A 27,876-nucleotide genomic window follows, 5' to 3' on the forward strand; every position below is an offset into this window, starting at 1 on the left:
CAATGTTCTGATCTCTTTTGATACCGTGTAACACAATTAATATTCCTCTCCAGTGGATCATAACGCTTCCTCTTCCTCGACCTACACGTGGAACACAAACTTTCATGTATAATACTCTTAACTCTTCAGCGTAACATTTTTAGGGATCATTTTCAAGTTGAACACGCTAACTCGAGTGGAACACGCAAACTTTCGTGTATATATGCCGACTCTGTAGTTTAACATGCTACCTTTCAAGAGAACATTTCCCAGTTTACATGCTAACTGTAGTGCAACACGCAAACATCCATGTATAATACGCTCACTCTCTAGTATAACCTGCTACTTTTCAAGTTTAACGTGCTAACTAGTGGAAGGCAGAAACTTTCGTGAAGTGTTATACACGAGCGCGTTTGTTAAGTTAGCGGACTTTCAAGTACAACGCGCTGACACTTCCTCCTCTCCAGGTTAGCCTGTCAATTCTCGACTATGACGTGTCCCCTCTTCCTGTCCAATGTGGAAGAAGGCTAACACTTTCTCTCCAGTGTAAAGTGCTTGAGCTTCCTCTCCTTTTCCTGCATAATCCACACTTCCTCTTCCTGTCCCATGTAACCAACAACCCCCCCCCCCCCCAAACTGTCCCTCCGTCTCTCCTGTGTAACACGCTAGCTGTGTTCTTCTCGGTTTTAACACACTGAACTCTTCCTCTCCTGTCTTCCTTCCCTTCTCCTGTCTCTTTCTCCGACCGTTACCGTTCAGTTTCTCCCGCCGGGTCCCCCGAGTTGCCTCCTCGCTACCTTCTGGGTCAGGGCCAGAGACCGAACACCATCACACACGTTTGCTGGTACCGCAACCAGAACCTCTCGCTCACTGATTACCTGCGCATGAACCAGGTACCTACACGGGATAAGACAGCGTTGTTGGTTATGTTGCGTGTCCAGCAGTGGCTACACAAAAACACGGTGCCCAAAATGGGTCGCGCTTGGCGTGTGGGCCTTTGTTCTATCGGACTGTAAGAATTTTAAACAGGTAAAATGTCACCACAGAGATGATAATATTAATTTAAGCTTCATGCACGTTTCCATTTATCGTTTCTTATTTGTATCAAAAAATGATATACAAGCTACCAAGCATGGAGAAAACACTTTTGCAGTTTGGGCTTCAAACCATCATGCCATCAACCCATAGTTGCGCTCGTTCGTGCAGCATACACAAAAAGTCGTGCCACTGTTTTTCGGATTTGGTTATGTGAAGTTCCGCGTGTAGCGGATTCACTACTACATAGTTCTTTGTCCTGTCATGTTTTGGACAGTTATCCTCAATCACGTATAGGTGCAACTTAATGAATTAAAAAAAATAATAATTACATTTAAAAAGTGAACCGGCAGCATGGTGGAACAGCTGGAAAGCGGTGGCCTCACAGTTCTGAGGTCCCGGGGTTCAATCGCGGCCCCGCCTGTGTGGAGTTTCCAAGTTCTCCGTGTGCCTGCGTGGGTTTCCTCCGGGCACTCCGGTTTCCTCCCGCATTCCAAAAACGTGCAACATCAATTGAACGCTTTAAATTGCCCATTGGTGTGATTGTGAGTGCAGCTGTTTGCCTCTATGTGCCCTGCGATTGACTGGCAACCAGTTCAGGGTGTACCCCGCCTCCTGCCCATTGACAGCTGGCGACCCTTGTGAGGATAAGCGGCTAAGAAAATGGATGAATGGCTGGATGGATAAAAAGTGAACCTGAGATATATTACACACACAGTGAAAATTTTAAATTTTGTTTTTTTGTTTTGGGGGGGTATGTATTTTACCATCTCTACAAACTAAATATTATTTCATAAATGATTTTTAATATAGAAACTTAGTAGCAACTTTCCCCCTGAAAAGTATTTTACTGTTTAATGACGCTACATAATGTATGCGTACTGAAATGGATGACCCTCTCTTGCATATTCTAATTAATTAACTGAATTAATGTACCTGTATATTTCATTTTGAAAAAAAAAATCTACATTAATTTTACAGGATCTTGCAGTAATAATTAGCTTTCAATTACAATAGATTTGTAGAGGTACAAATATGTAACTCACAAGTGGGCAATATATTTTTATGCGATCATGATAGTCGTTTGCTTCTATCAGCGCAGCGTTAAATTTCAAATTGTTGGCAATGTTCAAGTGGCGCCGTTTTGTGGTTGTGCAGAACCAGCTGTCGGGCTACCTCCTGAGGAAGTTCAAGAACAGCAACGGGTGGCAAAAACTTTGGGTGGTTTTCACCAACTTCTGCTTGTTCTTCTACAAAACGCACCAGGTACATAAATGCGCACACACGGTCACTATAAAAAATAGTTGAATGCTTTTTGCAAAAAAACTTGTATGCTACCTTTGACATTAGTTGTATTTCTCTTCAGGATTTTTCCATTGTAGACAATCTATATTTCCAGTCATCCTTGTATGATTGTAGCGTTTTTGTTGTATTTATTTAGCAGCTTTATTTTTATTTATTTATTTATTTATTTATTGGGGGGGGGGGTGCACGCACAGGACGACTTCCCGCTGGCGAGCCTGCCGCTTCTGGGCTACACGGTGAGCACGCCGGAGGAGGCGGACGCCATCCATAAGGATTACGTCTTCAAGCTGCAGTTCAAGTCGCATGTCTACTTTTTCCGGGCCGAGAGCGAGTACACGTTTGAGAGGTCAGCAGTCGTCTTTTTATTTTGTTTTTTTTTTTTTTTAAGTAAATGTGTGATGGATTGTTTTCCATTTACTTTGTCATTTCACCTAATTATTGTTTTTGGGGGGAAGAGTGTGATGTTTTTCATCATTTTTTTGTACAGTATTTTTGTAATTTCCAATGTTATTATTTGATATTTTGGGGTATTACCTAATTTGTTTAATGTTAATCTAATATTTCGTAAACAAAAAACAAAAAAGACTAAGTGAAGAAAACTAGTGGGACGTATTGGGACAATTTTAACATTTACATGATTTTATTTATTCTTTTTAGCTAATAAAACTATTTTTCATCTAATGTTTCTCATCAGTATAATTGTTTTATTTATTATATATTGGGTATTTTTAATCTTGGTTTTTGTAATTTAATTATATTAAATATATAATTTTGTATTCATTATATTTCAATGTAAAAAATATATTTTGCATCATTAGTTTCTACATTTAGAATGTTTTATCTTATTCTTTTTATTACAAATGTGATTTTGTATGGGTTTTACATCTAATTGTTAAAAAATATTTCTATATAATTTTTGTGGTTCCCTAGTTTTGTCATTTTAACTATTGAAGTTCTTTTTGCATCAAATATTTCACATCTCAAAAATTTGCGTCAAGACAAAATTACATGTTTGAACATTTTTGTACATTTTCTTCTACCTTATTCCAACCACATGATAGCTTTCATCTTTTTAGTGGTACTAATACTGTTATTTTGTTTGTGTTTTTGTTAATTTATTATAATTTGTTTTTGTATTTTCAAATATTTTACAAGTCTCATTTAAAACTAAATGTTAACATTAAGTTAAAAAAAGGCGCAATATATTGTCACATCATTTTGTACTTTTTTTTTTTTTCACCAATAATTTTATATCCTCTAGGAGTCCAAATTTGCGCCCTGCCCCCCGCCCTTTTTTTTTCCCCCTCCTCTGCCCTGTAATGCCAACTCTGTGTCGCTCTCTCAGGTGGATGGAGGTGATCAAGAGCGCGGCCAGCGCCACGGGCCGCGTGAGCCTGCTGGTGCCCGCCAAAGGAGGAGAGGGAGGCGGCCCCCTCCCCGAGATGAACGGACGCTGACACGTACGGGTCGGCTTCCGCGCGCCTCCCTCCATTAACCACATTAACTTTGATTTCTGCGCGGAGGCTCTTTCAAGTTCGACTGGACCAACGTAGCAAGAAAGGCGAAGCAGGTTCTTGCGTTGAAGGAGCAGAGACGTGACGAAGACGACGAATTACGAAGGTTCCGGAAAGTGCAAACGAGAGACTCGAGTGCGTCGGTGCTGCTGTTTGTGCTGGCCTGGAATCGGTACCCGGTATTTGTCATTAACCAAGGCTGGTCCCTACGAAGGTGGTTGCTCTTGAAGAAATCAGGTCTCGTAACAAGAAGCGAGGCCGTCTTTTCCATCGTTCTAGTCGTCTATTTATTGTGTGGCGCGTGCGTGCGTGCATGCGTGCGGTCTTCCCGTTGATTTCTTTTGAAATGCAGCCAAATAATAAAAAGATCATTGCAGACTACATGTTGGGCCTGCGTAACTCCTTTCACACAAACTTTGTGGCCATTTTTTATTTGAAAATAGTTAACAATATTTGAAATAATGTTTTAAAATTCAACGCTAAAATGAGAAGTATTCCATGATTTTATCTTTGAAAATGTCTTTTTTTTATTTTTTGGGGGGGAGGGGCACATTTCAGTGGCTTGATGACTTGGAAGGTTCCCTATGCCAGCAAGAATAATAAAACTAAAACCTTTTTAGCAATGGAAGTTCACCATGTAATACCACCTAAAAAAAAAAAAAATTGTAAAAACTCGTAGTACCACTACTTTGACCATTTATTAAAATACAAAAGCTAATATGTATTCTTCCAGAATGGGTTTTATTCACAAAAAGTACATTTTAGGCCGTTGTGATGTTCTGTTTTGAACATTTCCACAATAAAGGAAAGTCAAAGATTAAATTTCTGGTTTACTTTCTCTTTCTTAACCAAGTTCCAAAATAAAACTGCAACTTGAGTGGCTAAGTAAAATAGTTTTAAAAAATTAAATATCACTTTTGAACAATTTAAAATTCATTATGATGTAAAATGCCCTTTAAAAATTAAATGATTTTCAAATATTTGGTTGCAGACTTATAAAGATTTATTTTGAAAGTGTATTGTTTTTCCAGGCATTTAAAAATAAAATTAATGACATTTTTAATTAAAAAAAAGTATTTAAAAAAAAGGATTCCACTTTATTAAATTCTATCATTTTTTTTCAACCTTAAGTAGGATTTCGTCTGAGTTGTAGCGTATGCGCATGCGCAGGCGCCAAGAGGCGTGGCTACGTGCTCGAATAAAAAGTGTCCTTAGAAGGAAACTTTTATCAAATGCGCAAGTTTTTCCTTTTTTTTTCCCCATGACATAAATTAACATGAGAAGTCGAAAAGGCAGAATGACAATTTTGCACTTTTCTTAACACATGAACGCACATTTTTCCACCAAAGTTTTCCTCCAGGAGCCAGCGGAGGGAGAGCGGGGTGCGCGCACCGCCGTGGCCGCCCGACAGGCTCGCGAAGGCGGCTCGCCGAGCGGCGCGCTCCGGGACGTCGCCTAGGGAAAGGGGACATGGAGATGTTACGCCGCTCGTCCGTGTTCGCCGCCGAGGTGTTCGACCGCTCGCCCACCGACAAGGAGCTGGTGTCCCAGGCCAAAGCGCTGTGTCGGGACTACATCCAATCCAGGCTGAGCCGCGCCGGCGTCGGGTGGTCCAAGCCCGAGCACGTCGCCTCTTCGTGGGGGACCCACGGCGACGTATCGGCGGTGCTGTTGTGGTTAGGTGAGCGGCTGCAGAGGTTGGGGGGGGGGGGGGGGGGGCAATTGCCCCTCGGGGGGTTTCGGTTGGCTATTTGTCACAGTGAGTATTTTCACATGCTTGACTAGTAAACTCGTCTAAAACTATTTTACTAGTCAATCCAATCCATCGTTACGATGCGCTGCCGTCGATGACATAATTACGTTGTAATGACATTGTACTTACACATTCCAAATTCTTTTAATGGGACAAAAACGGCTCTGATTCGGTTTCATTTGTGGTTTTGTGTGTGTTCGAGGCGACGAGCTGGAGTATTTGCGTCCCAGCGTCTATCGCAACGTGGCCCGGCAGCTCAACATCACGGTGGCGTCGGAGAGCGCGGTGACGGACGCCTTCTTGGCGGTGGCGGCCGACATCTTCTCCACGGGTGAGTCCGCGCTCAGGGTCGCCGCAGCAGCGGTTCGCATGTCAGCGGCACGGCTCCGAGGTTCCGGGTTTGAACCCCGCCCCCACGTTCCAAAAACTTGTCTGTTTTTAGATGAGCGGGGTAAACAGTTTGATAAGTAAAGTTGCTTTGTCCATGTATGTTGTTGGATTTTTGCACGCAAGTTTCTCGTCAAAAATGTGATATGCACAATTTGACAGTTGCTGTTTCATCTCGGTTTATTTTGGCATTCCGAAAAACATTGCGGCTTTAGAGAACTGAATGTGACTATGAATGTATTTCTTTCAACGTGGGCCCCGTCACTCCAAAAAAGTCTGCCGCTATCTTGCTTACATTTTCCTAATCCTGATAATTGCCCGTCGAATATGGATGTCGCTTGACACTTTCTCAAGACTGAAAGATGGTTTTAGGGAAGTGGAGGTGACATTAAGAGGAACAACTCAGTCATAACTCATAAGGCGAATGACATCATCAATTTTTATCCTCCACGGTGGATGAAGCGTGAGAAACGTCGTTAACTCCACATTTTGTCGACGTATATTTACTCGAGATACGCCAAAGTCCATTAGAGGAGTCCGAAAAAACAAACAACAAATAAAAATAAAAACAATAAAACCTTTCTGACAAAACAAATACTCATACAGTTGTTTTTTTAAATTGCACAATTTATCAATTTGTGGGACTGCCACAAATGTTCTTGGTGATTCCGCACCATGCACACTCGAGGCAGATATCGTTCAAATCGGTCCCAGTATCAGTTCCGATCTTGAGATTTATCCTACGAATATCGCTACCAACATCATAGCAGCACTGACACACAAATTAATATCCACAATGATTGATATTAGTACCAATAGCAACTCACACCAATATTGCTGCAGATATCAACATTAATCGTGATATCATTACTGATACCGCTTGACAGCATAACTAATATTGATGCCATGATTAACACAGATATTGACATGATGCAGGTATCAATAACAACAATAATGACCGATATTGATACACATAGTGGTACAGCTATCAGGGCTAATACTAGATTGACACGACCACAATCCGTTCCAGAAAATGGTCCGAGGAGTGATTTGTTCGAAAACCAAATCGATGTTTCCTATTATAATGAATGGAAAAGAATTAATGTGTTCCAAGCCTAAAAAAATTGGGTTTATAAAGCTTTTTTTTTTTTTAGCTTTTTCTTGATAATAAACTGCATAGTAGAAATACATGTATAGTTCAAATACTTTATGTAAAAAATAATTTCAGAAACATATTTATTTTTTGCTTGAAATATATGCTTTAGTAGTTGAGTACGCTAGGCTGGGAGCGCATTACCATATCTGTAGCGACTCGGCCCCCAGGCTTGTAAACTTTTTTATGAACAAAAGTGCAGAATAACTTTAAACAAGCAACTTGCCTTCTTTGGAGCCATGATTTGGGGTTACTACGGTAGTCCTCGTTAAGAAGAAAAACAACAGTCCGGGTATTTTTTTCGGAGGGGGCGGGGGTTCAAATTGACAATAACAAACCGTGTCGTGGGTGGGTCAACTGCTTGCGCCGCCCGCAATATGTTATTTCCGGGTTTTTCGGCGGCGTGGGTATTCACAACAAAGCGAGTCGTGGGTCAGCTGGTCTAGACGCACGCAATATGTAATTTCCGGGTTTTGTCGGGGGCGTTCGAGTACCGACTTTCGTTCGAAAACAGAAGCAAAAAAATATCGAAATTTTCATCCGAAAACCGATTTGTTCGAAAACGGGGACCTTTGAGAACCGAGGCTCCACTGTATTGGTAATCAATACACATTGATATTGATAGACATCGACATTAAAATTGATATTGGTATTGTTATAGATGTCAATATTGACACCAACATTGATACAGATGTTAAAACCAAATAGTAGATGGGCAACACCATAATTTTCCCGATTGATACTGTGTCATGTAAAAATGGATTGGTATCACAGATATCGATAACAATATTGACCCATTTATTGATACCGAAATCAGCACTGATATTGGTACAAATATCAACATTAACATTGATTGTATCACTGCCAAGTACAGTTCAGTTGTATTTCACCTTTTCATACAATAGATTTGCATTTTGTATTGTAAAACTATTGTATTTTTTTTTTATTCTTAATATACCTATACTTAAAGGTCCACTGTCATGAAATGCATGATTTTTAGTATGTCATTAATGAAAAAAAGGGAGCCGGAATGGATGTAAGTAGCAGACGCCCACTCAAGCGGTCTCGTAAGTTTCTACTAGTTTTACCTGCTGGAAGGTAGCTCGTTGTTCCTTCATGCTAGCCAAAAGGCCTGCTCGTGAGGATGGATTCATTCTTCATACTTTTCAAAAAGACCCGGTTCGTCGTGAAAAATGGATTGCACGAGTACAATGGACGAGAGTTTTGTGGGTTCCAAATGACAGGTGGGTGTGTATAGAGAAACTAAAAAAAAAAAATAGTTTGGGGAGATTGGGGGTGGGTAATCCTCCCAGAATGTAACAAATGATCCACGCACGTAAGTCACGGGTGCTAAATGTGTCGATGTACCCGGCTCCGGACGAGGGGCACGGCTTCGGCCGGGCTGGCTCTTACATACTGTCTGGGAGTCTGTTGTTAGTTAGAAGTGATCCGCATATCATCTAAATATGGCTCGAAACGAAAGGGTACGTGGTACGGCATCTTTTCAATGGCGAATGTCTCGGCGTGATGTAATGAACAGACGATGCAGGGAATATGGCTACCACTTGGATGTCGAATGAGACTTCTGCAACTCTGCGCATGGATGACGCGCGCTCCGCTCATATTTATTTTTTCGTACCGACATTGAAGTGAATAATGTCATATGTATTTTTCATTACAATATCGATTTTAGAATGTTTATAGGCATGACACTTGACTTTTAAGCACCGTGTTTATGTTCAAAGTCTGCATAATGTTACAGTGGCGTACAAAATACTTTTTAGGGGTAAAACCTGTCTTGTTTTTAATGAGCACTCAGGCATACTAGAGACAGTATTTCAATAATTGTCATAATGGTGGTACTTCAAAAGCTAAGATTTTTTTGGTACTTGGTGTAGAAATAAACTGAAATATCTAAATGAGGTTATGAGGAATTAATTGTATGTCCGTGCTGGTGATAAAAAGCAAATTAAATGCAGTACTTTTATTTGGACTTCCCCCCTTTTAAAGGATTTGTTTCCATCTTAAAAAGCTGTCGGCAGAAAAGCAGGAAAGCGGCGTTGTCCTGCACTTTATCCTCACAGAGTCAAACGTGTTTACGGGAAGCGGCGAGCGACGGCAGGCCGACGTTGGGACGTCCAAGCGCTGCAAATATGCGCCGCAGAAGTTCGTGTCTCTGCTCTCGTTCTCAACGGGAGATTTTTTTAGCGCCGCTCATCCAGAAGCATTTTTTTTTTTTTCCGCGGTAGAAGAATCTCCTCCGCTGCCAACTCCGGCGTCGGAAGAGCGGAGGACCACTGCCAAGGCCCGGCTGCGGACAAAGACAAAACACCGTCGTCTTTGTGTTGGGAGAGGCGACTGACGGCCATTCGAGGGAGGACAAGGGCTAACAGTTCTGTTGTGACTCAAATGAGGGAAAAACAGAAAGCCGGCCGTGTTCTTTGCTGTGCGCTCGGATGCCGTTTAGCAGGCTTTTCCCCGCTTGACTGAAAATGACGTAAATCGCAGAATGGACCATTTTTTAATTCAGAGGGCAGAGGAGAACAGAACGGAACGAGAAAATATGATTTCACAAAAAGGAAGTGGGAGAAAATTTGTCTAGTGGCATATTTTTGATTGCATTTTCGTTTGTTTTTTCAAGCTAGCAGGCTACTTCCTGGTTCGTCGAGGTTGACGTAAGAAGAACAGGACTGAATCATTCTTTATTTGAGAACGGGGAACAATTACTTTCGGAATCACAAGGCAAATCAAAAAAACTTGTAGCCTGATTGTGTTTGTCTACAATTTAGATGCTATGCTAAGCTAGCTGGCTACTTCCTGGTTCGTCGAGGTTGACGTAAGAAGAACAGGACTGAATCATTCTTTATTTGAGAACGGGGAACAATTACTTTCGGAATCACAAGGCAAATCAAAAAAACTTGTAGCCTGATTGTGTTTGTCTACAATTTAGATGCTATGCTAAGCTAGCTGGCTACTTCCTGGTTGATTTAGACTGACATTTGACACCAGGATCGCATCCTTATTGACTCTGAAACAGGGGTAACGGGTTCCATTGTGACTAAAATCGAAAGTGAAAACAAAACGTCTCAAATACAAGAAGAAAAAAAAGGCGGAGTGATTTTCCAGTTAGCCAGCAGCTTAATTAGCGGAGACTCGCGAAAGGGTACTGCACCATTTTTTGAGTTCTAGAGCAGGGGGAATGGTTTCTAGGGTGACTGAAACGAAAAAAAAAAAAACCCCCAAAAAACAAATGAAATCAAGATGCGATTGCGTGTATGTGCAGGTGTGACATGGGGTAAGGTGGTGTCTCTGTACGCGGTGGCCGGCTCTCTCGCCGTGGACTGCGTCCGCCACGGCCACCCTGCCATGGTCCACACCATCGTGGACTGCGTGGGGGAGTTCGTCCGCAAGAGCCTGTCCGCGTGGCTGAAGCGCAAAGGAGGATGGGTGAGCGCACCTGCACGGCGTCCCACTTGGACTTTGACTTTCATAATTTTGACTTTGCTTTATTTGAAAGTAGGCTTTCAAAATAGCGATAAAAGTTTAGGTGAGGCCTTCCGAGTTTGGGGGGCTCGGGTTTCAAGATATTGTTTCAAGACTAGTCTAGACTGAGTTAACCAGGGCGAAGATTTCAAAATATTGTTACGTATTATGCCGTCATGGTTTTCTTGTTCTTTAGGCGGACCTGACTAAATGCGTGGTGAGCACCGAGGTCGGTTTGCATTCCCACTGGTTGGTGTTGTCGCTGCGCACCTTCGGACACTACATCCAGGCTGTGGTGCTTTACCTCCTCAGAGACAAGTGACGGACCCCCCCGGCTCATGAGGACACCCCCAACTCCCCCACACACACCCTCACTATCAGGATTACACACACAAAAAAAAAAAAAAAAAACTATTTCGGGTTAGACACGTTGCACAAGAGTTTGAAACGCCTTACAGAAATATACTTTACAATATAACTTGCACTTTCATTTCAATGTTGCTGGTTTGTTTTATTTCTTTTTAGTAAAAGAAAAAAAATTATGAGAGGTGATCAACTTGCCTCACGATTCGTTGAGAAGAATGACATAATGTACGTAGTTGTTTTTCAATCTCATGCAATTATGCAGCCGTCTGCTTTTAAAACGCCACCCGCCGTTATAAATATTTTATCTTGATTTCAGGTGCGACGCTGTTCCTTCCATTCCTTCATTTTAAGTTTTGTTGCTGGCTGGAGTTAAATAAGCTGCCCCCCCCCCCAAAAAAAAAAAAAAAAACTCCAGTAGTCTCCATTTTGCACATGGCTGCTGTGTCTTCCTGCAAAACTCGTGAGCATGAGGTGCCTGTGAGCAAAACGGTCATGCTGCCTGTATCTACAGCCACTTATTGGCTAATTGTCCTTGCATCGAGCCACATATATAGTGAATCAGCACCTTTAGACGGGGCCAGAGAGAGATTTTGTTTTTCAAAGATAATTTTATGATATCCTGCTGTCAGGTCATAGCTGTCAGCTTCAATATGCATGACGGTGTGTGTTTTTTTGTTTGTCTGTCTGTCTGTTTGTTTGTTTTTTTACTGCCAAATTTAAGCTTTCAGGACACCGGGCATCACTGTTTCTAGGATTTGGCGCATTTACCAACGCAGATGTCAAAGTTGTTAATTGGAATAATATCAAACAAACATTATTACATATATTATCTGTTGCTATTTTATTTTTCAAGGAAACAAACAATGGAGAAAATTTTGACGACAGGTGACCCGCTACAGTTTCTCCTTCCACACCATAAGCATTGGTTCTCTGTCATCACTTACTTTGTGATCATATACATTTTTTTTTGTGTGTGAAAAGAGACACTCAACAATCAAGCACGTTCTGTATTATGGAAATGAAAATAAAATATCTCAAGCAATACATTCTGCAGCAACTTAATTTTTTTTAATGTCAGACTTACTTAAAAGTAAGCGTAGAATTTAAATTTGATGAATAATTTAATTATAAAATTCACGTAATTGTAATTTTTTACATTACTGAGGGGGGAAATATGTAACGGAGTTACAGTTGCGTTTGGAAATTCAAATTGGATTCAAAATTGAGTTACATTACTTTGATAAAGTAATGAAATATTTATACTACTATTAATTTTTTAACAGGCCATTCTAAATTATTATTGTTACCAACTAAATTTTCGAAGTAATGTTCTCAACACTATTAATATAATATTTTCACAGCCACTACCATCTCTTGTTTACGTCTTCTGCGTTGCCCTGACCAATATGGCGGCGCCCCACTCCAAAAAAAAAAAAAATCACGGCACTTGTATTTGCAACGTCAATAGCTTACATTATTTCTATAGTAAACTATGATAAAACAGTGATGGAGATAAAAAAAAAAAACACGGCGTACAGAAATAAAAGATATTTTTTTACATTTAGCAGTTGGAACTAAGTCACGCTGTGATTCGTACGTCGCCCGTGTACGCGGAGTGACAGCGCCATCCTGCGTTTTACGGCAAAATCGGGACTCCACGTCGCCAGTTTTGGATTGGTCAGCACTGGCCGAATATCGATTTCTATTGGCTATACATGCCATCGTCGGCACTTCCGCACCAGTACTCTCTTACTATTGGTCGAGCCACGGCTAGCGAGGCTCGAGAACAACAAACAAGTCCAGCGCAGCTCGTCGGGATGGACGCAGGTAAGGCGAGATTTGGAAGTCAAAATAACGCAATAACTGTAACTGTTGTCAAAACAACACAAGACAACAACACGTACACAACAAATGCTCACTCCCGAAGACGATAGGCCTGGGGTTGCCATCTTAAGACGGAAGCGACATTCCTTTGGAGCTTCGTTGGCGTTAGCCTCGCTAAAGTGATAACCAAAGCTAACTGCTAATTTACGCTAGTCTGATTTTGATTTTTTTTTTTTTTTTTTTTTTTACCCCCAAAAATTCTGAAGGTAAAATCTTGATATCACTCGATGCCATGTGTAGTTTGTATACAAGAAGTCGTGATAAGTCCTTGGATTTTTTTTATGCTAATATTTTAGCGTTTGCCCAGTCATCATTACCAAAAGATGATTGACAACTCTGACATTGTATAAAAGTTGGCTGCTGAATCGCTTTCTTTATGGCGGGGGACTTGATAAATGACAGCCTATTGTGAATCATAAGGCATTAAATGTTAAGTCAGTGGGACAAAAGCTTAAAATAGGATCATTCCAAAAGTGTCTTTGGGGAGAGGGGTGTTCATCCATCCAGTTTTTTTCCATCCTTCCGTTCAGTTTTACGTACCAAATGGTATGGTCTTGTCAGGTATCATTAGTCAATTTGAAAGTAGTTCACTAGCTAAAATACAAACCATTAAAAATGTGTCTTAGGCAAGGGACGCTGAGTTTGTAGATCTCAATAGTCCAACTAGGTTCATAACCATTAGTATTTCTTTAATGTATTCACGACTCAAACCATTTTATAATTTATTGACCTATAGCTGACCCGTAGCCTGTGTAGAGATCTCTGCTCTCAACTCGAGCTGCAGCTTTTTAATGCGCTTCTGCGGGGTGTCTGAGTCCATTACAACAGTCGAGCTTGCTTGAGATAAAAGCATGGATTTGCTTCTCGTGATCTGCTCAAGACGCGGAACCCTTTGCTCGAGATATAATCTTCAGACGGTGGAAGGCTCTTTTCGTGATTAATATGGTGCGACTGCTTAAAGTCAGATCAGATTGTATCAGTACACCAAAGGGTGTGGATTTGGGATCTCTTTTTAAAGACAACGACATCAGGGATTTATGAATAGCAATCAATAATTAGCTGTTTTTTTTTGTGGTTTAACTGAAGCAAGTGTTGGTTATTTTGTTTTAAAAGGACACATAACAAAAGGTTAGCCTATCTTGAGTTTAACAGAAAGGGTCTAAGAATTGAACCTTGAGGAACCTCATATAGTTATTTGATGAGATTCAAAACTTCCAATGGTCACAAAATGACTCCTTTCTTTCAAGGACCTGAACCATCGAAGGAATGTTGCATATTGGATTTATTACATATACTATATATCACTTTTTTTGTTGTTGTAGCCAGGCAATCGCATTGTTCAGTGGACTTCTAGTTCCAGGAAGGCAGCCACTTCCTTCGGGCGTTTCCACAGGTCCATTACGGTCAGCGTAGGCTTATTCGTCGAACACGGTGTCGGTGGGGATGTCTTCGTCGATGTCTTGACTGTATTTATACATGCCGTGGCGAAGTAAGCGCGCTTGAGGTCGTTCGAGACCTGATGGTACTGGTGCGCGGGTAGCCGGCAGCGTGGCAGATTCTGCCGGGCGAGTATTTCGTTGTGTTGCTTTACCGGTAGAATTTTGGTCTCACGATGCACTTTTTTTTTTTTTTGTTAGTAAGTATAAGTGTCTTGTAAAATGGATGGATGAATTTATTTAGGACAAATACATGAGTCCTACAGACTTGAGAAAGTATTCCCCCCCCCAAAACTGCCTGATTTCAACTGGCCTGTTTTCTTAGGGTGAAAAGTGTGCTGTAATTCTTGATCTTTGGGTTGTTTTATTCTATTAAAACACCAGAGAACTGTATTAAATTCTGGTCCCAAAAATATTTGCTTTACTCGACAGCGACGCTGACGTACGACACACTTCGCTTCGGTGAGTTTGAAGATTTCCCCGAGACTTCGGACCCCGTTTGGATCTTAGGGAGGGAATACGATGCGCTCACAGGTAAGCGCCGTTTATTTTTTTGTCGGGATTTACACTGTAGCCCGCAGAGCTCAGTTGGAATGAATACAACCAATGGAAATAATCAAAACAGTCAAAAATGGAAAGTCCAAGGGAAGGGACACTTGGTCACATGCTTGCCAGATATTGATAACCACCCACCTTTCGCAACAGAAATCAACACGATGACGAGAAATAAGCCATGCGGTGGTGGCTTGAGATACGAAAAACTGGACTTTTGTCGTGGAATTATGCAGGGATGAGAATGAACAATGTCTTAACAGTTGTCAATTATATCATATTTGACAAATTTACGGCTAACTTACCTTTGTGTTTCCTGGTTTGGATATGTCCTAGATATTTTTTGCTCCTATCGGAACACAGAGTGCACAGCACTTTGCCGGGAACGTCCAATTTTTGTACATGTTCGGTTAGACACGTTGATACCGTTTTCGTTCCTATCTGCACGGTTACACTTTTTTCAATCTGAAACAGTTTTTTTACCCCGTGGGTTTTTATCAATTTCCCCGGCACGATCTTCATCTTTTCGCTCCAAGACTTTCGCCACACCGGCAAACACACCGACCGCTCGATAACGTATGCGTACGTATGTCTATAAGTTATATCTATGCTGTAGTAAACAAAATGTTTCTCTAAGAAATGCTAACATCGGAGTGAAAATACCGCCAAAATGCTGCCGGAAATTGGAATGTTGTCGTTATTATAAACACCAAATTTAATTTAAGCGGTAGCAATTGCGTTTTCCGCAATCACGGCTGGGAATAATTTCACGACGAGCGTTGCCAATAGATGGTGGCGGCCGGTCTTGATCGCAGCCTCGCCCCGCGTCAAGCCGCACCCAAAAAAATTTCTCAACGAATCTACACGTTTTCAGCTGAAAAAAGTCGTTAATTCCGCGACTCCGCAGAAAATTCTCATCCCCGATTATGCGATCACTCCTCTCAGCAGTGATTGCTAATAACCCCCCTCCGCGCGCCTTGAAATTAGCATCATGACTTGCTGTTTTTCAATTGTGTCGTTTCACAATAGAAAAAGATGACATTCTATCAGATGTCACCTCGAGACTTTGGTTCACGTACAGAAAAAACTTCCCACCCATAGGTGAGTGCCGTGGGCGGCGGGGTGTCCTTTGATTCATCTATTTATTTTTGTTGAATAAAATCCTGAGCATGAATTTACGTTTTCAGGCGGCACGGGGCCCACGTCGGACACGGGCTGGGGCTGCATGCTGCGGTGCGGGCAGATGATCCTGGGCGAGGCGCTGATGTGCCGGCACTTGGGCAGAGGTACCGTACTTCGCCGTAAGGCACGTGACCGGCGATTGGACGCGACCCGGTCGCTCGTCATCGTGTCCCCGCCTGCAGACTGGCGATGGTCGTCCGGGCACAAGCAGAGGCAAGAATACGTCAGCATCCTCAACGCCTTCATCGACAAGAAGGACAGCTACTATTCCATACATCAGATCGGTGAGTGGCTGCCGGCTGGTGGCGCGGCCGTCCCCGCTTCCTGCCGCTCGGCTTATTCTTTGGCTTTGCGGAATGTATCCGGCAGCCCAGATGGGAGTTGGCGAGGGCAAGCCCATAGGACAGTGGTACGGACCAAACACAGTTGCACAAGTTCTCAAGTGAGTCTCTTGTTTTTAGATAAACAAGTGAGTTCACCCCCGACAAGGTCTGTCGACTAGTCCGCTGTTTGTCGTCGTGCAGGAAGTTAGCGGTTTTCGACATGTGGAGCAGGCTGGTGGTGCACGTGGCCATGGACAACACGGTGGTCATCGAGGAGATCAGTGAGTTGCCGGCGATCGCTCGCGCGGAGACGGCAGAAGCCACGCCGACCGGTCGCGGTGTTTGCCGCAGAGCGCCTGTGCATGCCTTGGCTGGACGCGTGCGGCGATTCGGCGGCGACGAGCGAACTCAACGGCTGCGCGGAGGGCGCCTGCGCACTGGCCGGGGAGGATGTGGACTTTTGGAGGCCGCTCGTGCTGCTCATACCGCTCAGGCTGGGACTCAGCGATATCAACGACGCCTACATACAAACACTCAAGGTGATGGTCTCCTCTATGCTGCGATAGTCTATGACAAAGCTATGCATTGGTAGATGAACTACAGCGACCGCTGATCCCCCCCCCCCAAAAAAAAAAAAAAAAAAGACTAAAAGATTAGTTGCTCATTGGCCACCAAAACTGAAGTCGCTATCCGCCATCTTGGTACTCCCAAAACAAGCATGCCGACTTGCGTAAATCGCCAGTTTTGTGGCTGTGAGAAAACATTCCACAGCTAAGTTAGAAAGATTTACTTTGACACTGTTAAAGTTTGTTTGTAAAGGTTTTTTCTTTTGTATTTTCTGATGAGCTCAATTCACTTGAACAAAGTTTTGTTTACGGTTGTCGTTATTGACACACTTCTTCACCTTTATAGCCGGCAGTTTTTCGCGAAAAAGCGATATTAATATTTTCCAAAACTTCATTGGTGGATAAGCAAGAAAACACATTTTCTGTGAAATTTTTGGTGAATTTCATAATACACAACTCTGCAAATTGAATTATATTTTCAAATGCGAGGTAACAAGTTTCAATTTTCTGTGTGAAATAGGACGTGCATGCGTTTAGCATGTATTTTCCCATTGCGAGTCCTTATTTCCAAAAATATAGCGAACTGATTGACTTGAAATGTAATGTTTTTATGACAAAAATTGCTTTGTTTTTTTGCTATGTTATGATGATAGTGCTTCACAGCATATTTTGGGAAAAGTTAACACGTCACAGAAATCAGGCTGTAGGTAATATGCAAGGTTTCTTGGTAGTCCTGGTGTTCTATGTCTTTCCTTTGCAGTTTTTTGGCTCACCAAGTCGAATTAAAAATCCTTCATGTTACCGGAACTGAAAAATTGTCGAGCTCACACGACCAATTTTAAATCTACATGCAAAACTTTAAGGACACCCCCCCCCCCTTACCATAATCCAACCTGTAAACAATGTCTTCCACACGTTTTGGGAGTACCAAGATGGCGCCCGACCAATTGACACTACTCTCAGTGACGGCGACGCTAAACTAGGAAGGTCAAAGTCGGCAGCGCTTTCCATGCGCATCCACAGCAGGAAAAGCAAAACACCAAGTGTACACAGGTGTACTGCGTACGTTTGATTTTAAATTGTTGTATGTATCAACTGTGAATTTTCATTTTACGTGTACAAAATGTATCCCTTTGCATTGTCACGTTAGCATCCAATCAGCCGTTTACTTTTTTTCCCGCTTGCCTTCAAAATGTCAGCCCAACAGGCAGTGTTAAAGTACGATGATTATGAAGATTATTGCAATTTTGGCAAACAATAAGGTAGAATTTGGATAAAAGTTGTGGGACATCTACAGTAAACTGCAAGATGTGGGCAAAAGAATTAGGACGCTCAGGCAGGAAGTTGGAAAAAGTTTAGGATGCTGCCAGTAAATTGAAAAAAAATGTATCCTGATACTTGAGCCTGCATATTTTCAACATGGTGCGTGTTTCCAGAAACTTGAATCTTTGTAATGTAAGGTTAATAAACTGATAATAATAGCCAAAATGTTGTCGCGCCATCACAGCAATGCTTCATGCTGCCCCAGTCCCTGGGCGTCATCGGCGGCAAACCAAACAGCGCTCACTACTTCATCGGTTACGTCGGTACGTCTCTCCTCGTTTTGCTCCCCCCGTCGGGCGTCCGCCATCTTGTCAGCCTCTGGTTTGCTTTTCCGGCGCGTCAGGCGAGGAGCTGATCTACTTGGACCCGCACACCACGCAGCCCGCCGTGGAGCCCTGCGACGACGGCCGGGTGCCCGACGACACGTACCACTGCCAGCACCCGCCCTGCCGCATGCACATCTGCGAACTGGACCCGTCCATCGCCGCCGTAATGAGCCTCCCCAACCCGCCGGCGGCCGTTTTGCGCCGCGTCACCTTGCTAACAGAAGCCGTGTTCTCGTGTCCTCCAGGGTTTCTTCTGCAGAACGGAGGACGACTTCGACGACTGGTGCGTGCGCATAAGGAGGGTACGTACGCAATGCAGTCAAAATAATGGAGGCGAAATATTATTCTCTGTTTATTATAAACCTACAGGAAGTGAAAAGTTTGGACTAACTGGTATTCGTAACAGTTGGCAGCAGTGTGGGGAAACCGTAAGGAAGTGCAATGATTTGACCAAACATACCCACAGGAAGTTGAAATGCTTAGACAAAAGTATTGGGACACGTACAGGAAGTTGAAAAGCTAATACAAAAGTAATGGGACACCCAAAGTTACAGTAAAGCCTCGGTTCTCGGAACGTCCCCCTTTTGGAACAAATCGAGTGAAAATTTTTAGATTTTTTTATTAAATTTTTTTTTTTGCTTCTGTTTTCGAATGAAAATCGGTAGTTGGACGGCCCCCGAAACAACCCGGAAATAATATAATCCGCGAGGCTCAAGCAGCTGACACCCCCCCCCCCCCCACGACGCGTTTTGTTATTGTCTTTTTGAACACCCCCCCCCCAAAAAAAAAAAAAACAAAAAAACAAAAACGGAAATGAGATAACGCACGCTTTTATTATTCTGTATAACTCGGCCTCTGCACACCGACGTGTCCCGGTAGTGACCGTTGTTTTACTTCTTATCGAGGACGACTGTATTAAGCCGCAATCATGGCTACAAAGAAGCCAAATTGCTTGTTTAAAGTTATTCTTTTGTTAATAAAAAAAGTTTACAAGGCTGCCGCCGAAAAACCCGGAAATAACATATTGCGGGCGGCGCAAGCAGTTGACCCACCCACGATACGGTTTGTTATTGTCAATATGAACGCCCCGCCCCCTCCGAAAAAAATACCCGGACTGTTGTTTTTCTTCTTAACGAGGACTACCGTAGTAACTCCAAATCATGGCTCCAAAGAAGGCAAGTTGCTTGTTTAAAGTTATTCTGCACTTTTGTTCATAAAAAAGTTTACAAGGCTGGGGGCCGAGTCGCTACAGATAGGCCAATGGGCTCCCAGCCTAGCCTACTCTACTACTAAAGCATACATTTTAAGCAAAAAATAAATATATTTCTGAAATTGTTTTATTATATAAAGTATTTAAATTATACATGTATTTCTATTATGCAGTTTATTATCAGGAAAGGATAAAAAAAAAAAAGGCATTAACCAGGCACATTTTTTTTAGGCTTGGAGCGCATTATTTCTTTTTCCATTCATTGTAATGGAAATCATCAATTTGGTTTTCGAACAAATCACTTCCCTAACCGTTATCTGGAATGGATTGCGGTCGAGAACCGAGGCATCACCGTATTTGATAGCGTGAACAGAAGTATTGGGAAGAAGTCGAATGCGCAGAGGTTGGACGAATCCACAACTTTTGTGTCCGCATCACGAATCTCCCGTGTGTGTAGTTGTCGTGTAGCAGAGGAGGCTTGCCGATGTTTGAGCTGGTGGACAGTCAGCCGTCGCACATGGTCAGCGTGGACGCGCTCAACCTCACTCCCGGTAAAAACACTTCAAGAGTTACCTTTTCATTTTTTTGGAGAGAAGAATAAAATGTATATGTAATGTACTATTCATCTTGTATTATTATTGATGCCAATTGTTTACGTAATTAAATTCAATGAAGAAAATGCAAAAGGTTGTACTTTCAAGCTCCAGTTTTCCCCAAAGTTTTGTTATTTTAGGTTGTAATTAGGCGGTACGGTGGATCAGCTGGTAATGCGTCGGCCTCACAGTTCTGAGGTCCCGGGTTCGATCCCCCTGTGTGGAGTTTGCATGTTCTCCCCGTGCCTGCGTTGGTTTTTCTCCGGGCACTCCGGTGTCCTCCCACATCCCAAAAACACGCAACATTAATTGGACACTCTAAATTGCCCCAAGGTGTGATTGTGAGTGTGATTGGTTGTCTGTCTCCCATGTGCCTTGCGATTGGCTGGCAACCAGTTCCGAGTGTGCCCCGCCTCCTGCCCGTTGAGAGCTGGGATAGGCTCAAGCACTCCTGCGACCCTCGTGAGGATAAGCGGCTAAGAAAATGGATGAATGGCGGTTGTAATTAAGAAAAAAACTCATACGCTCGTGGCAATCAAGTATTGTGAGGAGAAAAGTTGGAATGTTTGTCAGTTATGAAGAAAAACGAAACATTTTTTTCACTAATTTTCTTACTTTTTCCCCTCTTACAACTTTATTCTCTTATAAAAAAAATCAATCTTTCCTCCAAATATTTTTCCCGTTTTGCAGATTTCTCGGACTCGGACCGGCTGGAGCGTTTCTTCGACTCCGAGGACGAAGAGTTTGAGATCCTTTCCTTGTGAGGGCGACGCCGGCGGCGGTCCCGACGCGCTCTGAGGCCTCAACAAACCGACAAAAGAAAAAAAAAGAAGATTCGCTCATCTTTCCCCGCACTGTGAGGGGGGGAAAAGCCGAGGTCGGGGTCGGGAACGTCCACCCCCCGCCCTGAAATGCAGGATGGGACTTCGTATGCGCATCCTCACCTCCAAATGTTTTTCCATGGGAGTCTTAACCGCATCACTGACTAATGTTAGTAAGGAGATCGGAACGGTGCCTTGCCCCCCCCCCCCCCGCCTAACGCTGCCCCCCACCCCCACTTGCTTCAGCTAATGCTATACATGACCACTCATTGCAAAAAGTATCCTTGCCCATCAGACATCAGATTATTTATTTACTCACCATCATACACTACTCTCAAAAGTTACATCTTTTGGAAGTAGAATATGTAAATATACACACACACACACACACAGATAAGAAGGAAGTGATAAATAAACTCGACTAAGATTTCATACGACGTCTCAAATCACTTTCAAATTTATGAGTAGCAATCCGAAGAAGAAAAAAAAAGAGTTCACGAGGAGTTCATTCAAACAGGAAGCCAGATATCACCAGAAAAGATGGAGAAAAAAAATTGGAAATGGACTGGTCGCAATCTTATTAGGAGAGGAAAAAGAAGGGAAAAGTCTAATTCAGTCAAAAACTAACTTGATAAAAAAACATCCTGCAAGGAAAATATTTGAGAAATTACCTATGATGTCATATCATTAGCAAAGCTGCTTATCCTCACAAGGATCAGGGGAAAGCTGGAGCCTATCCCAGCTAGCTTCAGGCAAAATGCAGACTACATCGTGAACTGGTCGCCGGTCATATATTGACACCAGTAGAGAGTGGGAATCGAACCCACGCTGCCCGCACCAAAGGTAGGCGTCTGTACCGCTACACCATCAAGGACTCTTCAAAGTAAAGTTGTTTTTTTTTGACAAGATAAGTGACAACTTTATTCATGTAAAACGCAAACTTTTTCCACTGGTGCCTTGACTTGAAGGTGCAAAGCATTTTTATTTTTGGACTTGAGATAAGAGTGAAAAGTTGAACCCCACGTGCGTCTTGGATCCCGAGATGCGAGATGGCGCCAGTCAACTTCAAAATATCAGGCCACCATCAATTCACATTGGTTTCCTTGGAGTGGAAAGACAGTATCACTTGGGGGGCGCTAATGAGCTACTTTGACAGTCACAAAGGACAATATATTTGCAACAGTTGTGAGCATGGGTTTTTGGTGGTGTGCGAATGTATCACTTTGTCTATAGAGTACAATACTCAAGTCCTTATGGAAAAATATTGAACATACATTTTTTTTAGATTGGGGAAAGTTTTTGACATTTTTCAAGTAAAATTGAGTTTTCAAATGATATTTTATTCATAAAATTACAGTAACACTTTTTTCCCCCCCTGATATAACTGTTCAAGTAAAATGGTGGGGTAATTCCTCATGATATTACGACTATTTTGAGTAAAATTGTCACTTCAATCATGGTGGGTTTTTTTCTGAAAAAAAAAAAAAAATTGCCTAAAAATGTGACATTTTTGCCATACGTTTACAACTATTGGGGTAAATTAACTTCTTTTTTTAAAACATTAAAACCATTTAGTAATATTAGATATTACAACCCTCTCCTACACTTGCCACTAAGTTGTCACGGGATAAAGATTTTTCCGTATTTTGCCATAATTTCCGGCCTACAGAGCGCACCTGGATCCAAGCCTCACCGAGTACATTTGTAAAGGAAATACCGTTTGGTACATACGTACGCCGCCGCCGTGTAAAAGCCACATGTGCCCACATGGAAACACGAGATATTTACAAAGAAAGAGGGTACACAGAAAGAGTTTAATGCTAGCGTGGCGCCAGGGTTGCACTAATACTAGCTAATGCTAGCACCGCGCTAAAGCTAACGCTAACAGGGCCTGTTAAAATAAAACGTACTGGTAAATATCACTGACACACGGCAGTAACATAGCAGCAACACGCTAGCACAGCGCTAACAAGCCCGGTAAAAGTCACTTCCTCGGGAAATATATTCCACCGGTCTCACTGTTACCTTTTCCGCCTGGGGGCCCCCTTGCGGCCGTTAGAAAAAATGCACAAATTAGCAGCAACGCCGCATAAACCGCAGGCTTGAAATCGTGTGAAAAAAATCGCGGCTTATAGGCCGGACATTACGGTACACTTAAACATTTTTCCTGATATAACTGTTCAAGTAAAATGGGGGGGGGGGTTCCTCATGAAATTACGACAATTTTGAGTAAAATTGTCACTTCAATCATGGTGTGCTTTTTAGTTGGAAAAAAAAATGGCTAAAAATGTGACATTTTGACCAAATGTTTTCAACTATTGGAGTAAATTAACTTTTTTTTTTTCCTACCTATGACAAGCCACCCCTACACTCGCCACACTAAGTTCTCATGGGATAAAGATTTTTCACATTACAAAGTTTTTCAAATTTCTCACAGTACAGTACTGTTAAAAGTACATTTTCTGATGAAGAATTTATTTAAGGGCGCTGGAACGAATGAATGGTGTTTCTATTCATTTCAGTGGGCAAAGATGTTTTGAGACGCACATAACGGACCTTGATACCATCAGAAAATGACAACTTTGCAGTGGTACCTCTACTTACAAAATTCATTCACTCCAGAAGTTATTCCACAATGTGAATTTTTCGTAAGTAGAAGCCCTTTTTACATGTAAATAACCTAATCCGTTCCAAGCCTCCTGTCCAATGGGATGCCAGGAAGACGCTCCGGGCCTGGCCAATGGGAGAGCAGCTCTTTCGCGCCACTTTCATACAAAGATGCGACACGTTTATGTTCGGTGGAATTTGGAGGCTGCCAATCCAGGCTAGTTTTTTTCTTTTCGTATCCTGAATTTTCCTTTGTAACTGGAGACGATATTTTTAACTACAACTAGAATTTTTCATTACTGGAGACGTTTGTGAGTCGAGGTACCACGCTATAATAATTTTCACTTTTGCGACACAGTCGTTTGAAATGACAAATTTTGAAATTTTTTTATTAAAGAAAGCGAAGTGAGCAGTAGTTCACTTCCAGAGTTCTCCGAGAGGTTGCGTCTGCGCCGCGCGGACGGCGTCCAGGCTTTTCTGGACGATGTCGCCGTGAACGTCGTCCACGCCGCCGGACGCGTCCACCACCTGCGCGGAACGGCGAGGCCACGTGAGGAAAGGAGACGACCGAGCGCCGAGAGAGCGAGGCCGGCCTGACGGCGTTCTCACCTTCCAGTTGACGGACGGGTCGTCCATGAGCTGCAAGAAGCGCTCGAGCACGGCGCCCTGGAAGGCGACGTCCTCGTAGCGCTCCTCGCCGTAGCGACCTCGCGAAGCCGCCTCGGCCGCGCTCAAGCGCAGGAACAGGACCATGTCCGGCTTGGGCAGACCCACGTCCGGCCTGGTGCACCAGTCCAGACTGAAACCCTAAATTGAAGACAAATTTCTCTCATAATCTTATAACTATCCATCCATCCATTTTCTTTGCCGCTTAACCTCATGAGGGTCGCGGGGAGTGGTGGAGCCAATCCCAGCTGTCAACGCGCAGGAGGCGGGGTACACCCGACTGGTCGCCAACAAATCGCAGGGCACATTGAGACAAACTAGAGGCAATTTAGAGTGTCCAATTAATAGTTCAGACTATTAATGCAAATTTGGGAGGTAGGTTACACCCTGGATTGGTCACCAGCCAATCACAGGGCACATTGAGACAAACTAGAGGCAATTTAAAGTGTCCAATTAATGGTTCAATTCAACGTTCAGACTATTGGTGTAAATTTGGGAGGTAGGTTACACCCTTGACTGGTCGCCAGCCAATCGCAGGGCACATGGAGACAAACTAAAGGGAATTTAGAGTGTCCAATTAATAGTTCAGACTATTAATGCAAATTTGGGAGGTAGGTTACACCCTGGATTGGTCGCCAGCCAATCACAGGGCACATTGAGACAAACTAGAGGCAATTTAAAGTGTCCAATTAATGGTTCAATTCAACGTTCAGACTATTGGTGTAAATTTGGGAGGTAGGTTACACCCTTGACTGGTCGCCAGCCAATCGCAGGGCACATGGAGACAAACTAGAGGCAATTTAGAGTGTCCAATTAATAGTTCAGACTATTAATGTAAATTTGGGAGGTAGGTTACACCCTGGATTGGTCGCCAGCCAATCGCAGGGCACATTGAGACAAACTAGAGGCAATTTAAAGTGTCCAATTAATGGTTCAATTCAACGTTCAGACTATTGGTGTAAATTTGGGAGGTAGGTTACACCCTTGACTGGTCGCCAGCCAATCGCAGGGCACATGGAGACAAACTAGAGGCAATTTAAAGTGTCCAATTAATGGTTCAATTCAACGTTCAGACTATTGATGTACATTTGGAAGGTAGGTTACACCCTGGACTGGTCGCCAGCCAATCGCAGGGCACATGGAGACATAACAGTCGCACTCACAATCAATCACACCTAGGGGCAATTTAGAGTGTCCAGTTAATGTTTCATGTTTTCGGGATGTGGGAGGAAACCGGAGTGCCCACCCGGAGAAAACCCACGCAGGCACGGGGAGAACATGCAAACTCCCCACAGGCGGGGCCAGGATTTGAACCTCGGTCCTCAGAACTGTGAGGCAGACGCTCTAACCAGTTCCCCCACTATTCCGCCAACTTTATCCTTGCAAAAAGTGAACCCTCGTTTTCATATCGCATTGCAACATTTGCGTTATTTCCGGGGTGTTCCACTGACTGAGTCGAGATCACCTTACCGGTTTTGCGCTGGTGAAGGCAGCCCCGGAGAAAGCGTATCGGTCCACCACGAGCGTGGTGCCTCGTTCCAGCTTTCTCTTCATCTCAGGCCTCGGGAGGGGGAAATATATACGAGAACCGAAGTAAACGACCACAGACGCAAACGGTGTGATTCCCGGCACCGCAAAGATCTTACACCAATTCCCAGCGGTTGGCGGAGAAGAGGAGGTGCACCGTGTGGTCCTCCAGCTCGCTCTTCTTCTCCAGGTAAGCGCTGATCAGCTTTCCGATTGTCGTGCTTCTGTCTGCCAACGAGCAAAAACAATTTCTCCAAAAAAAAAAAAAAATAGCTTAAAAAAAAAAAACGTAGGTCCCTGCCGAACTTTAAAATACATTTTAAGCCTCGCAACTGTAAATATTGTCATATTTCTGAAGTCCTCCACGAAAGCAGACTGATTGTCTTTGTGTTTAATCAAAATAAGACATGTGCAAACATCTGGTTGCTCGGTTGTTGGAGGGCAACGAAAGGAATAAAGAAAGTGAACGGTTGACATTTATCAAAAGTTGATCGACGTGTTCGACAAGGACTGTTGAAAGTTCAACTGGAATGCGGCGTCGTTGGAGCGGACTCCTCAAATGGCGCCGTAACGCGGTGGAGTTAGCCGCTACCACAGGGGCTAAGTGCATGCGTGGGACTTGGCTCGGGCGCTAGCAACCAGCTAACGCTAGCTCGCCAGGCCTGTGTACCGGACCACGAAGGAGAGGACAAGGGGCGCTAGCGTCGAGCCAACGCGGCTCGCGAGGCTGTGTTTGGACTTCAAGGAAGAAAAAGGGACGAGGACCGTGAGGACGCCGGACAGAGGAAAAGCCACCTTCACCTTTCTTCACTCCTGCCTTGGGAAGCACCGCAGTGACATCGGGGTTTGAATTTTGTTTGCTTGCCGGCTGTATTCATATTTCTTTGGGCCCCTCTTATTTGACTGTTGTGTATACATGTTGGATTTGTCCACCTTTTATTTTGTTATCAAATGTTCACACTTTTTGTTACATAACCAGCGTTATTATTTGCCTATCTGCAAGACAGTTAAAATAGTGGTGAGTTTACTTGGTCGCTTGATTATTTAAATGAGGATAATATTAAGTCATAAGGGGAAATATTATTTCAGAGACTGCTTGATAGAGAACTAAATACACAGGTAAAGAGTAAAATTGTAATAGACATTTAAAGGAATTAATGTCGAGTGAATTTATTAGTTTCGTACTTACCTCGTCGAAGTATTTTATACTCGAGAGGCGCTACATAAATTGGAGGCACCGCTGGGATTCTAGTGAAATTTATTTTGTGTAAATTTTGATAGCTTTCGTTGTAAAAATGTATACACAGACGGAAAACATTTGCAGCAGAACTCGGGTGGGTACCTCGTCCAAGTACTTTACACGAGAGAGGCGCGACACAAGTACCAAGAAACCGCTCTCGGGTCACTTCCGGACTCCTCCATCCCGTTTCTGAGGATGTCGAGTCGTGTTGTTGTCATGCAATCTACCACATGTGTGTTACAACGACGGGTCAGGGGAGAATGTCGACAAAGTTAAAAAGCGCAAATCTCGTGCGTGGGGAAGTTGGAAATGTGCTCACGGCCGAGCTCGGAAGAATCTCGGGAACTGTTTGCCACATTTTCACAAATTCCTCGTCAGTGGAAACGAGGCACGCGGAGGGGAGCCGAAGCCAGTGTGGACGGACCCTCACCGGGAAACCTCATCATCTCCGCCGGGTGTCCGCTCTGCTGCAGCGCCTCCACCAGTTTCTTGCACTGGGTGGTCTTGCCCGCTTTGTCCACCCCTTCCAGCACAATGAGGGCGCCTCGCTTAGCCGCCATATTGGTCGGCCGGAAGGGAGGGGCAGCTCTCGCCCGCTTGGATCACGTGCATCGCTGTAAACCAATGGCAGCGGTTATTTCATCT

General features: G+C 43.3%; 4 protein-coding genes across 7 annotated transcripts in view; 3 read left to right on the forward strand and 1 right to left on the reverse strand.

The window, feature by feature from the left end:
* The window catches only part of farp2 (FERM, RhoGEF and pleckstrin domain protein 2), a 44,837-nt gene extending 40,665 nt beyond the window's left edge, over positions 1-4,172 (forward strand). For both annotated transcript variants that reach the window (XM_061824560.1, XM_061824561.1), the window contains 3 exons: positions 2,173-2,280; positions 2,514-2,665; positions 3,665-4,172. In XM_061824560.1, coding sequence (XP_061680544.1) covers positions 2,173-2,280; positions 2,514-2,665; positions 3,665-3,776 — 372 coding nt within the window. In that variant the 3' untranslated portion in view covers positions 3,777-4,172. The remainder of the gene's footprint in view (positions 1-2,172; positions 2,281-2,513; positions 2,666-3,664) is intronic.
* A 1,093-nt stretch (positions 4,173-5,265) lies between these two features.
* boka (BCL2 family apoptosis regulator BOK a) lies at positions 5,266-12,019 on the forward strand. The gene is made up of 4 exons (XM_061824562.1): positions 5,266-5,514; positions 5,789-5,917; positions 10,410-10,573; positions 10,806-12,019. The coding sequence occupies exons 1-4, from the start codon at positions 5,304-5,306 to the stop codon at positions 10,929-10,931; spliced, it is 630 nt and encodes a 209-aa protein (XP_061680546.1). The 5' UTR covers positions 5,266-5,303; the 3' UTR covers positions 10,932-12,019.
* A 701-nt stretch (positions 12,020-12,720) lies between these two features.
* atg4b (autophagy related 4B, cysteine peptidase) lies at positions 12,721-21,390 on the forward strand. The gene is made up of 13 exons (XM_061825282.1): positions 12,721-12,802; positions 14,728-14,829; positions 15,877-15,948; positions 16,035-16,133; positions 16,212-16,313; positions 16,399-16,471; positions 16,554-16,633; positions 16,704-16,891; positions 18,426-18,504; positions 18,585-18,730; positions 18,813-18,869; positions 20,235-20,328; positions 21,061-21,390. Exons 1-13 carry the CDS (start codon positions 12,793-12,795, stop codon positions 21,132-21,134), a joined length of 1,176 nt encoding a protein of 391 aa, XP_061681266.1. The 5' UTR covers positions 12,721-12,792; the 3' UTR covers positions 21,135-21,390.
* On the reverse strand, positions 20,220-27,844 carry dtymk (deoxythymidylate kinase (thymidylate kinase)). 3 transcript variants are annotated; one of them, XM_061825285.1, is made up of 5 exons: positions 27,662-27,843; positions 26,111-26,219; positions 25,935-26,025; positions 24,408-24,605; positions 20,220-20,350 (listed from the first exon to the last, which is right to left on the reverse strand). In XM_061825285.1, the coding sequence occupies exons 1-5, from the start codon at positions 27,789-27,791 to the stop codon at positions 20,282-20,284; spliced, it is 597 nt and encodes a 198-aa protein (XP_061681269.1). In that variant the 5' UTR covers positions 27,792-27,843; the 3' UTR covers positions 20,220-20,281. The 3 variants fall into 3 exon arrangements, with proteins under 3 accessions (XP_061681269.1, XP_061681268.1, XP_061681267.1); XM_061825284.1 differs by lacking the exon at positions 20,220-20,350 and adding an exon at positions 24,160-24,326 and having other exon boundaries at positions 27,662-27,842; XM_061825283.1 differs by lacking the exon at positions 20,220-20,350 and having other exon boundaries at positions 24,160-24,605; positions 27,662-27,844.
* Positions 27,845-27,876: the final 32 nt, after the last annotated feature.

Source organism: Syngnathoides biaculeatus, chromosome 7 (assembly GCF_019802595.1).
Source record: "Syngnathoides biaculeatus isolate LvHL_M chromosome 7, ASM1980259v1, whole genome shotgun sequence".
Lineage (NCBI taxonomy): Eukaryota > Metazoa > Chordata > Actinopteri > Syngnathiformes > Syngnathidae > Syngnathoides > Syngnathoides biaculeatus.

What these genes read in the sequence shown, in the direction of transcription:
- boka (XM_061824562.1), top strand. Translation starts at nt 5,304, where the DNA reads ATGGAGATGTTACGCCGCTCGTCCGTGTTCGCCGCCGAGGTGTTCGAC. An exon ending in GGCCGACATCTTCTCCACGG is followed by an intron (nt 5,918 to 10,409) that starts GTGAGTCCGCGC and finishes GTGTATGTGCAG; the next exon opens with GTGTGACATGGGGTAAGGTG. An exon ending in TGAAGCGCAAAGGAGGATGG is followed by an intron (nt 10,574 to 10,805) that starts GTGAGCGCACCT and finishes CTTGTTCTTTAG; the next exon opens with GCGGACCTGACTAAATGCGT.
- dtymk (XM_061825283.1), bottom strand. Translation starts at nt 27,791, where the DNA reads ATGGCGGCTAAGCGAGGCGCCCTCATTGTGCTGGAAGGGGTGGACAAA. An exon ending in GCCAACCGCTGGGAATTGGT is followed by an intron (nt 26,026 to 26,110) that starts GTAAGATCTTTG and finishes CCCCCTCCCGAG; the next exon opens with GCCTGAGATGAAGAGAAAGC. An exon ending in CCTTCACCAGCGCAAAACCG is followed by an intron (nt 24,606 to 25,934) that starts GTAAGGTGATCT and finishes TCTTCAATTTAG; the next exon opens with GGTTTCAGTCTGGACTGGTG.
- atg4b (XM_061825282.1), top strand. An exon ending in AAAAAACTTCCCACCCATAG is followed by an intron (nt 15,949 to 16,034) that starts GTGAGTGCCGTG and finishes TTACGTTTTCAG; the next exon opens with GCGGCACGGGGCCCACGTCG. An exon ending in ACAGTTGCACAAGTTCTCAA is followed by an intron (nt 16,472 to 16,553) that starts GTGAGTCTCTTG and finishes GTCGTCGTGCAG; the next exon opens with GAAGTTAGCGGTTTTCGACA.